General features: G+C 38.8%; 1 protein-coding gene and 1 long non-coding RNA gene across 2 annotated transcripts; both read right to left on the bottom strand.

Moving 5' to 3' along the window:
• Positions 1-493: 493 nt before the first annotated feature.
• On the bottom strand, positions 494-6,566 carry LOC121394712 (speedy protein 1-B-like). Its single transcript, XM_041566365.1, has 8 exons — positions 5,893-6,566; positions 5,300-5,407; positions 4,883-4,929; positions 4,141-4,199; positions 3,512-3,597; positions 2,471-2,639; positions 1,281-1,466; positions 494-792 (listed from the first exon to the last, which is right to left on the bottom strand). Exons 1-8 carry the CDS (start codon positions 5,901-5,903, stop codon positions 739-741), a joined length of 720 nt encoding a protein of 239 aa, XP_041422299.1. The 5' UTR covers positions 5,904-6,566; the 3' UTR covers positions 494-738.
• Positions 6,567-11,573: 5,007 nt separating this feature from the next.
• Positions 11,574-15,322, bottom strand: LOC108719200. Its single transcript, XR_001936181.2, has 2 exons — positions 14,120-15,322; positions 11,574-13,703 (listed from the first exon to the last, which is right to left on the bottom strand). It is a non-coding gene; the product is annotated as an uncharacterized LOC108719200 (long non-coding RNA).
• Between the last annotated feature and the right edge of the window lie 8 nt (positions 15,323-15,330).

Raw genomic sequence — 15,330 nt, 5'->3', positions numbered from 1 at the left:
AGCCACTGGTCCCTAGCATTCTGCATAACAGGTCCCTTACCTGTATTAAAATACTACTTCACTAAATTATGCAATATATTTATCAATGTTTAAATATAAAACACGAACATAGAGCAAAGCATTTATGTTAAATTATATACAAATAATAATCAGCATTTAAATACATAATTATCTATGTAACCGTTTCAAAATATTATTCCTAAAATACTTCTATAATAAACTATACTTTTTTCTTAACTATCAGTACAGGTATTGGATCCATTATCTGTAAAACCAGTATCCAGAAAGCTTCAAATTATCGGAAGGCCATCTCCCATAGACTCCATCAAATAATTCAGTTTTTTAGAAACAATTTCCTTTTTCTGTGTAATTATAAAAAGGTACCTTGTACTTAACATATAATTAATCCTTACCAAAGGCAAACCCAGCCTTTTGGGTTTAATTAATATTTATAGGATTTTATAGTAGACTTTAGGTATGGTGATCCAAATTAAGATTCTTTATCTGGAAAACCCTGAGGATTCTGGATGCAGGTCCCATACCTGTATTTAATTTAGAACTCTATAACATATAGTATTAACATTTCGATATAAATCTCTATGCAAATGTATTAAAATATAAATAATTAAATATAATAATTTACACTAATAAAAAAGGGCAATAAGTTATATCCTAAACTCTATAATAACATTTGTCAAAAATATGAATGATATATTAATAAAAGGATCAATGTGGAACTTATGGGAAGTCTTTCTTCCACATTTTCTTCATCCGCAGCTTGAATGGCAAGACCTAGAATTAAAAAAGAAATAACATTAGTTCTTATGCACTCCTACACTGTCATTAAAGTTTGTTAGTTGCCTCCAGACGTACATTCAGTCCCACAAATGGTGTGTAAATTCTTCCAGTAGTACAGCTGTATGTATGTCCCACAAGCCATATGCTAATCCCTTCAGTAATATGGATGTCCCCATGCCCTTTGTATTTGCCCCACTTAAAGTTAATGTATATCTTATATATAAATCTAACACTTTGAAAAATCAATTTCAGTCATACTACAGGCCCTCCTACCCAAGGGGGCCCATTTTATTAGTTTACCACCCACCCTGCCAAGTAAGTAGAAAAAAACTTCATCATACCACTGATCTACCCCAAGTACACCTATTATACCCCAAATATACCAACAAATCACCCAAACCCCAACCTACTTCCCCACAAGTTCTACCCCCTTTATAGCCCCCCTGCCCCACTGATGGCAGCCTATAACTATAATTTTTTACCTTGTCTGGCCGAACTTCCTCTGGAGTTGGGGGTTTGGGTGCGCACTGGGAGCAGAAGGCTGGGCTGATATTGGGGGCACGGAAGTAAAAAAAGTCCCTCTGTCTTGCGTGCCACCTGATGGCCAATCCATGGTTGGGATGTCTTTCACGCTTCCATACCCAGTGGGTTGGGTTATCTTCCATTGCCTAAAGGAAAAATAAGCATTTTAAAAAACTTTGTTTTAAGAATCAAGTTTCAGTCCACCTCTGATAAAATGATTACACACCATTCTGACACCATCCATAATAATACGTCAAAACTTAGTCTTGTACTATAGGAAAAAGTGCACAGCAGCACAGGTTTCCACTAACTTAGACTTACAAATGACATTATTGCTTTGACTACAGGTAAGTGTTAAGCAAGGATGAATATTCCCAGTACCATGTTATTTCCAACATTGTATTATTAATGACTCATCTATATTCTGTGTGCAAATTCATCTTCTCTATCTTTTTAATTTAATGCACAATATAGTGACATCCATTATAGGACAAGGAAAGTGTAAATCACTGTGGGGAAGGAGGCAATTTTTTAGGCTCCCCTCGGTGAATAAAGTCACTAACATTTAGATCCTTCTGGTATAAAAAAAAAAAATCAGCGGCCTGGAGTATTTTCCAGTGAGCACTGCACTGCCTTCTTCACTGAGCTCCAAGGGAACCTTTGAGGTTGTCTAAGACCATTCTATATGCACAATATAAGAACATGCAAAGCAATCCTGCACAGCAGCAGAACTTCAAAGACCAGGGCCCCAGCAGGAGCAGCTGCAGGATAAATCAGACCTGCCCCCGTGAAGCACAGGTGATTTTAAGATCAGGTTAAACTATTTTTGAAGCAACACATTATTTACCCCATGTGCCTGGCTTAGAAATAGGAGCAGCAGGGCTCTAATACATCATGCTGCAGCTCAGACTTGAAGGCACATGGGATTTGCTGCCTAAAATACTAGAATCCTAGGTCTGGCCATTCCTGTCAAGTCTTACAGGTCAGGGAATAAGTAAGATACACAAAGTGCATAAAAAGAGAAAGTCATCAATTATGACAGCTATCCTCCACATGGGAAGCCCAAAGTACATTTGGGAAGTACCCCTTATTCCCATGAATGAGCAAAAGATCTGAAACTGTATATTATGATTGGCAAAGTAATACCCACCTCCTCACAGGATGTTCTGCTCACCAGGGCTTTGAAACCCATCCTCACCCACAACTCCAGTTTGCAGCTCCTCAGCTCCTGCCATTTTACCCAAAATTCCTCCCCTAGGCACCAGGGGTAAATCAGGTCATGGAAAGGTGTCTCGTCTTCCATTTCATTGGCCAGAAGCCTAAAGGTAAAATACATTATTGACACACAACACTCCAATGCAAGGGAACCATATTCATTCTGTATAGTAACAGATTTGGGACCGGTTATCCAGAATGCTGGGGACCTGGGGTTTTCCTGATAATGGATCTTTCTGTAATTTGGATCATACCTTACGTATACTGGAAAATCATGTAAACATTACATTAACTCAATAAGTTGGTTTTGCTTCCAAAAAGGAATAATTATATCTTATCCTACAAGGTACTGTTTTATTATTCCAGAGAAAAGGAAATCATTTTTAAAAATGTTGATTAAAATGGAGTCTATGGGATATGGCAGTTCCGTAATTTGCAGCTTTTTGGATAACAGGTTTTCGGATATCAGATCCCATACCTGCAACAAAATATGGAAACTGAAAATAAAACTACTGACCCTCTGTATCCAATTTCATGTGTTAAATTTGTGTTTTATATGTACATGCAGCTATTTGATCAGCACTACTCAGATTTGGAAATGCACAGAGGTTCAACCCAAGATAGTGGCAGTGAGAAGTGTACAAGCAGCACTTGACATTTGACAGGTGGTGGGTTTTTTAAACACAATGATCTACTGTGGGGTATATTGATCAAAAGGTAAAATAAGTCACCTTAGGGTCCCAGAGGGACAATCTGCCTCTGTCCAGTTGTTTGGAAAATTTAAAGCATATTTAATGTAAAATAAACTCTCACATAAATATGTATCAAATGGAGACCAACTCTACCTTTTGATAAATATGCTTTAATAGCTTTTAATTAGATTCATTTCTATACAGGTTTGTATCTCCCATAAACATGTTATGTAATTACCAGCTCCCTTTTGTCTATCATTTATGGTGTAAAGAAAATTACTTACAGGGCTGCGAAAAAGTTCATCATGGTGTATTCTTCTTTCTTGAGCTCGGCGCGCTGGAGATAGACCTTCACCATAGCCAGAAGGTACTAAAGAGACAGAAATATAGTATTTTCAGGCCATTTAACATCTCTCACCTTAGTGCAGGAGTCCCCAACCTTTTTTACCCATGAGCCACATTCAAATGTAAAAAGAGTTGGAGAGCAACACAACCATGAAAAAAATCTTGGGGCGGCTAATAAGTGCTGCGATTTGCTATTCCGTAGTCCCTGTGTAGACTGGCAGCCTACAGGAGGTTCTGTTTGGCAAAACACTCTGTTTATGCAACCAAAACTTGTCTCCAAGCCTGAAATTAAAAAATGAAGCACCTGCTTTGAGGCCACGGAGAGCAACATCTATGGGGTTGGTGAGTAACATGTTGCTCGCGAGCCACTGGTAGGGGATCACTGCCTTAGTGCAACATATTAAGCCAGGCAGGTGTATTTCATGTATAATTCCCTTCATTCTGCCCAATCAGTACAATTTATTTTGTACATTTTATAATTATAGAAAATTAACCTTTAACTTAAATACCAACATTATGACTGATTTTGTAGTCCATCGTCATCTCAGTGTATTAATAGAAAATTTACCTTATCTGTCACCTTCCTGCATGAGTCCATGTCCAGGCTTCTACTGATCCGTGGATGTTCTACAAAAAAAAATTTAATTAAGTTGTGAGCACTAAAGGTAAGAAATATATTTTAGCACAAATCAGACTGATAAACAATACAAGCCTCATTGATGCCATGCTCTTTTTTTGATTATTTTTTTGGACAATAGCTACACTGTCATCCTATAGTGTCAACCACAATAATAATGTCACTCGCTGCTATGGCTGGACAATAAGCAGATATGACACTAAACACTGGGGCAGATTTAAAACTGTTTGAGGCTTTCTGCACATAGCATTGTGCCTCCCCACTATGATCCAAGGTGCAGTGAGCAGCACTACTGGTGCAATGGTGTCCTGTAACTCACATCAGCCATTGAGCAATTTTATATTGTGCCACCTAAATTGCATACCAATGGTGGGTATACAAGTTCCCATTTACTGTAGCTGCAATTTGATTAGTTTACAAACAGGCAAATAGAGTTGTTGTAAAAATTACTACTTTTCATAAATAATGCTATTAAAATAGGTTCCACCATTATTTTGCCATGTGTACCTTGTTCATTTTATGTAAATGCAGCGGAGAATAACTTCTATTTTATAATTTGTGGCAAAGTTTGTAGCAAACTGTTTCCTGATTACATAAATGCTAATATTTTATGTGGATATATTGATTGTGCTTATGCCACCCTATTTTGGTGAAAGTGCAGGAGAATACATACCCAGCAATTGGTAGAAATTGATGCTGGTGACTGAAGCAGGTTCAGGCCTGAAAAGAGGATAAAAAATAGATTGTCAACTTGCAATTAAATGATAACATTTTCAATTGGTACTAACAATGGTGGAGAACTAGAAAGATGAACTAGATAAAAATCAACTATATCTAGGTATTTAGCTTGATATTCATTATTATGTGTCATTGCCCTAATGGACGTGAGTTGATTTCTAGATATCTCCTTGATTCTGCCAGAATATATCCATTTTTGCTGTCAGTGCCAGTGCACCTATAAAAGTTTTAAGAAAGACTGTATTTGATGGCTTTATAACTTAGCAATATACAAAATTGTGTGTTCTTGTGTGCCCTGGCAATCCAACCTCTTCCATTTTCCTAAAAACATAAATATATTTCCATTCACTACCTGGCAGTATCTACGGGGCCTTCATTGGCCTCCTCAGTGCTTCTCTTCTTCGTCGATTCTTCGAGGTCAGGTGTCAAAGACTCGGTATATGCCCTTTTCTTCTCTTGCCTAAAATGAAAATATTCCACATTTAAACTTTTTTATTTTTGCATCTCTATACCTAGGTATTTTGGTAAAGAGTAATTATGAAGCTAATAAGAAATAATGGCACACTAGGAAAGGCACTATTCATTTTTACTGCCAATGCAAGTACTAGATAAGGCATTGGAATGGTGAGTCCTGCAATAGATTTATTAATCTAAGCTCTAATTAATCCTCAATGGAGGAAAACAATCTTGTTTAATGGTTAAATTATTTTTTTTAGAAGACTTAAGGTGTTGAGATCCTAATTATGGAAAGATCCCTTATGTAGAAAACACTCTGAAATATAAGGGCTATTTCTGAAATATATGAAATAAGAAATCATGATATTTGACCGTTGGTATGGACTCCCAACTGTATTTGCAACCCTCTACATAGCATTTACTAGAATGCAGGCCAATTTGGCACATACTCAATCATTTATACCCATATTTTAAAATTCTCTTACTTACCTACTAGCCATTATCCAGTCAGTGGCAAATCTGTAAGGACTGAAAACCTAGAAGAAAAAAACCTGCAAAAAAAACTGTTGGGTGTGCAGTGAAATGAGTGTAGGTTGTGTTAATGTGTAGGGATGATGCTGTGTGGGCTAAATATGTGTCAGAAAGTGCAGGAATATGTTTAGCAGTAAGGTGTGTGTATGTGTGAAGTATTTAAGGGATATTTTGCTTTAAATCGCGTTGAAATCTCCAAAAATCTCCAAAAAATCAATGAAATCACTCCTCAGCACTGATACTCCTCTAACAGTCAAGACCGTTATGAAGCTTTAGCTGCCTGAGCCAATCAGATTGCGTATAGATGGCATGTGCCACCTTAGCTTTGCCAGCTTCAATTACTGGTCACCTGTTTAGAAGCAAGCATCTTATTGGTTGGTCTAGGTTACTGCACCTGGGAAAACTTTGTGCCTGGGGATAGACTCATTGATATTGGGGTTACTTTGTCAAATCATATGCTAGAGTTAATGGATCACTAAACACTAGGGCGAGAGCTACATTTTGTCTCAAGCAACCAGCAGTACCCATCAAATAACACTGAGCCATTTCTTAATCTCTTACAGCTTTCCAAGCCAAACAGCTTTTATAAATAGTGTTATTCATATTCATATATATATATTATGCGTTGTCTGTATTCAGGCCCCATACTTTTGATATTGGCACATGAAGCATTGAGAGAGCCTACTGTGGATTCATCAAATTCAATGGGGCAAATTCACTAAGCCGCGAAGCGCCGAACGCTAGCGTTAATTCGCTAGCGTCTGGCATTTTCGCTACTGCGCAAATTCACTAACGAACGCTGGCGTAGTTTCGCTAGTGTTACTTCGCAACCTTACGCCAGGCGAACTTTCGCTAGCGACGTAACTACGCAAATTCACTAACTAGCGCAGTGTACTGAACGCTACCTTTTACGCTAGACTTCCTTCGCCACCTCAGACCTGGCGAAGCGCAATAGAGTAGATAGGGATTGTTTAAAAAAAAGTCAATTTTTTTCTAAGTCCCAAAAAATGCTGGCGTGTTTTCTACATGATGGCTGATAGGCTGAAAAAGATCGAAAAATTTTTGGGGCTCCCCTTCCTCCCCCCTACATTTCATGACTCATGGCAACTTACCTAGACAGTGGGCACATGTGTAGGGCAAAATAAAAATTTTATTTGCTGATTTGAAGGTTTTCTAGGCGTTTGTAGTGCAGATACGTGTTCCTCCATTGAAATTTGAATTTCGCGCCGTATGCAAATTAGCCTTCGCTAGCGTAACTTCGCTTTATATAGCGAATCAACGCTAGCGCAACTCCGCAACCTTACGCTACCCCTGTGCGCAACTTCGGATTTTAGTGACTTTGCGGAGCCCTGGCGAAACTACGCCTGGCGAAGTGCGGCGAAGTGCGGCGAAGTTGCGCCTGGCGCAACTTCGCATCTTAGTGAATTTGCCCCAATGTGATTCAGACTCGTGACTTAGAATTAGAACAAGGAAGTAAAAAATGTTTTCCCCTTTCCACCCCTAATTTGCATATGCAAATTAGGATTTGGATTCAGTTCGGTATTCGGACGAATCTTTTGCGAAGGATTCGGGGGTTCGGCCGAATCCAAAATAGTGGATTCAGTGCATTCCTACTTACAATATATATCAGTATATATCATCTTTCCTATTGCTTATTGTCACTGTGTTAAATGGGGCTCATGGGGGTCTAATGGCACACACAGCTTATGACTTGGTAGTCAGATCACCTGGCTCGCTTGTCCCTGATGCCAATGCTGTTGAATTGCCAGTGGAAGTGGAATGGGTGAAGAACACAAAGTGCTGACAAGTGAGACTGCACTGAAACATGCTCAAGTGGGTGTTCTATGAGCAGGATCAGCGTCGGACTGGGCCAGCGGGACGCCGGGAAAAAAACAGTGGACACCGACCCTCATGGGGCCCCGCCAGCCAAGCCCCCCTCCCCGATCTCCAGGCCCCCAAGTAAAAATTCATCGCTGCACCAGTAGCGCATGCATGTCGGCATTCGCGCATGCATACCGGCATTTGCGCATACACGCCGACGTGCACCAAGAAGTTCGGGCATGCGCACGGGGGGCCCAGAGTATAGTAACCCAGTGGGCCCCCCCATGTCTAGTCTGACCCTGAAACTGATTTTGAGGCTTCCATTTCATTTTTTTTAATTGCTTATATTTGTAATCAGGCCTTTTAGCATTGATGTTGTATTCCTACTGCCTGGTTGCAATTGCTCTTGATGAATTAGTATGTACACAATTGCACATGCATGTTTTGGCAAATCAAAAGAAGGTCTAAGTGGGTATTGCAGCATTTTTCTCTGGGTGTCTGAGTGGGTATTGCAGCATTTTCCTCTGGGTGTACTGAGTGGGTACTGGAGCATTTTCCTCTGGGTGTAAGTCTGTTGTGTCTATCGCAGCCCTGTGTGGCAACCCTGGAATTAGTGCCACATTCAGGGTAGCAGCTGCTCCAGGATACTTTTGCATCAGTAGGAAGGAACACTTGCATGCAATTCAGGAGAAGAGACAGGGTGGGCATAATGAACCATGACACAACTATAAGCAAGTGCAGGAATTGTGTTTAAATGCAAAAAAACACAACAATTATAGTAATGCAGGCACAGTCACAGTGGGCCCCTGAAATCAATGGGCTCTGGGTAAAGTTCCTTTATAAAGGCAACCCTGTGATTGTTTTAGAGGCCATGAAATATTTTTTCTGTAGAATCCATCAATATCTACTCCTATTTTTTAACAAAGATGAATATCCTACATAAGAACAGGATCGTGGTGATGGTTTCATATATGCCATTGTGATATATACAAGAAGTTATTAATCTTTCTGTATAAAGTAAAATACCAGGTGTGATTGTTTGCCCCCACACAATGATATAGAACAAAAGTCACAAGTCACGCAGTCAAAAATTTGTAACTAGTGAAGAGCAAATCTGTCTGAAACATTTGTGAAACTACAGGAAAGTTTGTGAAACGGCAAAAAATGTGTGAAACACGTTAAAGTCTATATTGAGCAACTTTTTTTTGTAGCAAAATAATTTAGAGTCTTTTCACTGCACCTTTTTTCTGCTTTTGGGCTACCAATAAGAATTTTTCCTTACTTTCTAGTGTTGTTGATTGTGTTGAGCAAATCTGTGGCAACATTTGAAAACTGGCATTACAAATTCACCTAATTGCATTAGTCATAAGGCAATGGAAAGGCAAAATCACTTTTTTCTCTCGGACGCTACTACACACATGGCCTGCATTGTTACAAGACCTCCTATCCACTATGCCAGTGTTGTCCAATTTCTGTGGTACTGGTATGTGGTGGAGGTCCAATAATGGAAGCCAGTGTTGACCACTGCCTGTTTTTAAACCACACCCACTTTAAACCACACCCATGTTACCACAAGAACTTTAAGACCAAATCCACATTAATGGTGGTAACACAGCATAGAACCAAATGGTTGGTGCTAACTGCAGGGTTATCACTTATCACTCATATATGAGACAAGTTTATTATGTCATATTAAAACATACCTATCAGGATCACTCTAATATGAACAGTTAATACTGTGCTACATATAGTGACACAATGTTGGTGCCCCTCCAGCAGTTTTATGAGATGTGAACAATGTGGGCATTTTCAGTCTATGTATGAGATTTTGAGGTGTAAACAATGCAGGGGCGAGTTAATCTCAGTATGAATACCTTTTAAACGTACACAAGATGAGCAGTCACAGCAGGCAGACTGTCATGTGGGGGGCCACACAAGGAGGGGCCCGTGGGCCACCAGTTAGACAGCAATGCACTATGATATAACTACTTTTTCAGTAGTAAAAAAAGGCTCTCATGTTGTTAATTTCTTAAAAACATATCTGTGATTTTTGACATTACCTCTGGTCATAGTATCTACTACTACAGTATGTTGCTGTTTAACCAAAAAGTACCATCTATACTTTATATATTACAAACACAGACACAACTAATAATAGAACTGACCCCCAACAGATAATATCTCGGTGCTCAAATCCCAATGGTTAATGTGGGTATTGAAGGAGAGGGGAAGATTGATGCATGTTTTCCTTGTCTACTGTGAGTCATTCTTGTGTACCGCACATCTTTTTAGTTATGCGCAAAAATCACTGCAAGGCAAATGTTTGTCGCTGTTTCAAAAAACTTTTCGCTGATGGCGAAACTCAGAAATTTGTGGCAAAACCATACATGGCGAAAAATTCACTCCTTAGTATTTGTAACTTATACTACGAGGCAAGGTTTTTATCTTGCCTCAGGCAGTAGAGACTCCACAAGTTACTAAGGATGGCAAAAAGCTGTTTCTGGTAACTTTAAAAGAGACAAATTTCCACTTTCCAATATTCGTTCATTAAAAATATTAATGGTTGTAAAGTTACTTGTACATGTAATTGCTATTGAAGGCATTATCTGTCACACTGTTTATATTTTCTGTATTTCAGGAGTCCTGAAACCATGTAGCAGATTCCAGCTGATTAACACATCTGGGGGTTTTCTGATATGGTGTTTTAAGGGATCAATCAGAAAACAATAAGAGAAACAAAGGCTACTTTGAATTGCAATTATGCTAATAAATAACTTTGGGATTAACATTTTTAATGAATGTATATTGGAAAGGTGCTCAGAAATATATTTCCATTTGTTATTCAAAAAATGTTTTTGGCCAGAGGACCCCTTTGACAATTTGTTGGAAACACTAGTATTTTATTGTATTTTAAGTTTTAATAAATAGAAATCTTAATGCCTGTTTTACCTTATCGTTGTAAAATGCAGTTATATCACTCTCTAATAAATGTCATCTGAATTGTGGAATCTGAGTTGGCATCTGAGCATGTGCAGTACAGTATTTTCCATGATCCCTTGCACCCATCCAGGTGCAGTGCATGCCCAGTATAGTAGAATTCCTGACAAAACTATACATGTACTGCCAAAAGGGATCCCTGGGAAAGAAGAAACATGGAGGTAGAGCACAGAGCGGAGATGGAAATTAGCAGTGCATTTTACAAAATGTGACTTTCCTTGTCCATTAACAGTCAATGGAAAAAGGCTGGTAAGCGAGGAGCTTTTGGCAGCATTGTGCAAGGTAAATCACTCAGCATTGCCTTATGGGCAACTTTAGTAACTTAGTCATATTTGTGATTCATATATGCAGCATCTGTGTACTGTGTAGATCCTGCTAGTTAACTGCAAGTGCCTTTGGTCTATATACAACCAGCCCTTTCAAGCTCACAATCATAGTTTGGAAATTTCATAATACATATTGATGAGTTGGGCCCAGGAGTTCTACAAAGGGAAAGTACATACATACATCAGCATTTAATTTGTGTACGACACATCTATAGTTTTTCAGTAAGACCTATGCTATGCATTGCGATTCAGAATAGGTTATAGTAAAGGCGCTGCTTCATATGGATGCTTTTATGTATGAGTCATTATTAAAATGCACATCACCTCAGCTGTATAGGCAATATATGTACATACATGAATACACAAACCTTTCCTTTGTGGTCATGCCTCAGCTGTTGGGTTATTTATATGTTTTATTACTAAGAGGAAGCTTTTGGCCAAGGTTTACTTGAATACTGGGCATTCAGACCAAACATAAAAAACACTGACCACACATCAGAACCAAAGTTTAATTCAAAATACTTTTAGAACTGGGTTGGTATCATTATATTACCCGACAATGGTTTAAATTAAGAACCCCAATCCTCCCACCTCTTGATGCAGTTCTGCACCACTGGGGCAATGAAAAACTTCAGCAAACCAGAACACATCAGAGTTTAAGGTTACACACAATAACAAATACTTCCATACATGTGTGATGTGAAAGCACAATAAAAAACTTAAACGAGAACACATGGTCCCCAGCCCAGCTTGACAGATGGAGGGGGATGAACATAAAAAGGGTGTTGTGATGTTCATACAGGTTTCTCAAAGAAGAAAGGGAGGATGACATTATGCACATAATGATCATAATAAAACCACACTGTTCCAATACATACAGCCTTTAAAAAGAAGAAAGGGAGGATTACAGCATACACGTGACAATCATAACCCTGCACTTACACATTGATAACATATTTTAAAAAAAATTATGAAATTAGTGGAATGGAAAAAAGTAAGGTTAACCTCAGAACAAATTAGAGTAAACCTGCTCAGAGTGCTCTTTTCTATTTACCTTATTTGTTTCTAGTTATCATTTCTTAAAATGCTAATACACTGTACAATGAAATTGAAACACCAGCACCACCTTCTGGTCAGTTCTGTCAAACAACCTGACAGTAGGGAGAAAATGAAAAAGAGGAAAGTATTCGGATTTTGTCATGCATAGAACAGAGCAGGGAAGAGTCATCTAACATTTTCATATGTGGGTTCTGGTTTCAGAAAAATAAACAGTATTTTATTTGTTGCAACTTTTGCTCCCTTTGTCATTCAGGCTGTGGTGTTTTCAGCAGTGAACTGTAGAGGAAAGTTCCTTTAGTGTTTAGTGTTTTTGCTTCTCTTTGCTTAGCTTTCTTATTGCATCATTCAAACAGCAATAAAGGTGCTGATCACCTTACTTATCAGAAGACCAACCAGTATCTTAATGTTCAAATGAGATATATCAGCCTGAATTGATTACATAATACAGTTTAATCTACTATGTTGCCACCGTAGATTGAATGCTAAAGAGGTAGGGTCAATCTATGTTTGCATTAAACATAATGTTGATGTATAAACTAGCAGGAGCCAGGAAGTGTGCAATGAAAGAATTAATAGTACTGTATTATTTAGCTGTAAGAAGCTTGACAAGGATATTGCCGGTATTGCACTGACCTGTGACTAGCATTGTCGAGGGGATCAAGGAGAAATTTTAGGTTCAGCTGGAAATTTCAGTCCTGGCACACACATATCAGACATGCACAAGTAACCACATGAATGCTGATTCTGTGTAGAAAGCAAGAGTTCTTGGACAGGACTTGCAGTAATTTTGTCATTGTGCTACATTATGGAAAACACTTGCTCCAGTGGGAGTTTGCTGACACCTAGAGGTGAAAACATGTGTATGCATCTGGTTGTCACACAGTACTTTTTGTTCTCAAACAATAAAGTGCTCATATGCCAAGGGGAGCAATGTGCAAAGCCATATTAAGGCATTTTTAGCCTACAATGAACCTGGATGTAACAAAATGTACACGTTTTTAAATTAACTAAATAAGTAGTGCATATTCTCACAATGCACTGCCACAACACAGCAGAGCAGTTTACTTTGCATGGAGTGTAACTTCAAATCTAATAATTCCAGTGTGCATACATCCACTGCCCAGTAAAGAGGTCACAGTAGAGCCAGTAAATTCTGTGTGCACTGTGGCATAAAGTGGAACAAGGGCTAAAAAAAAGTGGTTGATAAAGTGTTCTGAAGTCTAGGGCTGAGATGAACGCCTGATTGGGCCACAGATTTTGTACTTTTCAGGAGGGACACAGATTCTATTGAAATTCCAAGTAAAGGTGTTGTACCTTGTTAGCCAAAGAGTTATAGGAAAACTAGAGGCCAACCCTACATATCAAGCACCAGGCTCATCCATGGAGAGGTTTTGAGTGTGCTGATGATTTCCTCTACACTGTCCAGAACCCTGTGCCAAATCATCTTGCCATTGATAACTGTACTGATTTTACTTTCAAAAACTTTTCCTAAAGTCCTTTGCTCCTTCTTGCCAGGTACACTTCTAACTTCTTCCTCCATCTAGGATCAACTCTAATTGTAAGTGTCTGTAAAGAAAAAAAAAAATTTAAAATGGGACATGGTTATTTTTGTGCCAAAGGTGCAACATTTTTGAGAATTGGTCATACCTACAACATTTCTACTGACTATTTTTTTAAAGGGAATGTCAACCCAAAAAATTATTTTTGCCTAAAAAACAGAATTCTAAGCAACTTTGCAATGTACAAGGAAGCTGATTAACAGACCTGTCTTTGCTGGGGAACCAAGACATTTGCAGCATTGTTTAAAAAATAACATCCAAATGCTGCTTTCAATAGCAATTGATTTTACAAATAACTTTAAAAGCACTGAACATTTTAACAATATTTAACAAATATGTATAAGTTGCTTGGAGTCTGCGAAGGTTATCATTCATCCAGGTCATGGTTTATCTAAAGTAATAAGTCCGATCAACTGGACTTACTGTATTTTTTCTCTTGAAGACGTTTTGCTAGTCATCCGACTGGCTTTCTCAATTCAACATCAGGTTTACACATGAAGATGTGCAAGATAATGCACCGGGTTTTTTGGACTGCTTGGTAAGAATCAGAGAGGTTAGAAAGCTGGAAATAGCGGTCTACAGGAAACCAACCCACGTGGACCAGCACCTGCACTTAAAATCTCACCATCCACTAGATCACAAACTGAGGATAATCAGAACACTACAACACAGAACAGAGGCTAAGGCAAGATACTTGGAACATCACAGAGGGGCCTCTAAAACTTGCAGGTATCCAGATTGGTCCTTAGTTAAGGGACAAGGAAAGCCCAAAGATGATAATGAGTGCAGGGAAAGGCTCACCTCAATAAAGGCTAATAGTGCTGTAAAGTATTTCTCCAAAGTGCTAAGTATAGAAATAGCGAAACCCAAAAAAAGCATCACTTTGCCTCCATGACCGAGACTGCCTTGAATGTGCAATAGGTAAGCTTCGAATTTGGAGAATGCACACATGATATATGTTGAAAGCACGCTTTCTTACATGAGAGCAATCTTTCTTTCCAGAACCAGCACAGGTAAGCGCAACTGAGCGGGTTGGGAAATATTGCACATCAGCAGATCGTTGGGAAGGACGCCCATGATGACGAATTCCTATTTAAAATGGCGAATAGGATGGGTTACAAAAGTAAGCAATCAGGGAGAGCAGGAGTGCTATTAACACAATACAGGAAGTAAAAAATGGCTTTCCTTGTCCTTTAAAACCAGGAGAAGAATAAACAACAGTGAAGGTGGAAAGCAGGACAGATGAAAGAACTTGGCCCTCCCATATATTTCTGGAGTGTCCGAAACACTTAAAAGTATCTTTGGTCAACTGCTGTAAACCCAACAGCAACTGGTTCAACAAAAGACCCAACCCAAAGCATAAAAAGCTAAGATTGTAAGGCATGTAGGTATGTAGTGTAGTGAGGAGTGCTCGGACCTGTAAATTCAGACTTAATAAGGCCCTTGAAGAACTGTGTACTTACCGACTCTTTTGTGCATTTCCCCCTATGAATGGAGACCCTGTCATTTATGTAACATAGGACCCTTCAACTGGTATTGAAATAGTGCCTCCAACACTCACTGGGGGTCATTTATCAACACTGGGCAAATTTGCCCATGGGCAGTAACCCATGGCAACCAATCAAATTGCTGCA

The sequence above is a fragment of the Xenopus laevis genome, chromosome 6L (genome assembly GCF_017654675.1).
Source record: "Xenopus laevis strain J_2021 chromosome 6L, Xenopus_laevis_v10.1, whole genome shotgun sequence".
NCBI lineage: Eukaryota > Metazoa > Chordata > Amphibia > Anura > Pipidae > Xenopus > Xenopus laevis.
This window is presented reverse-complemented; position numbering and strand designations above follow the sequence as displayed.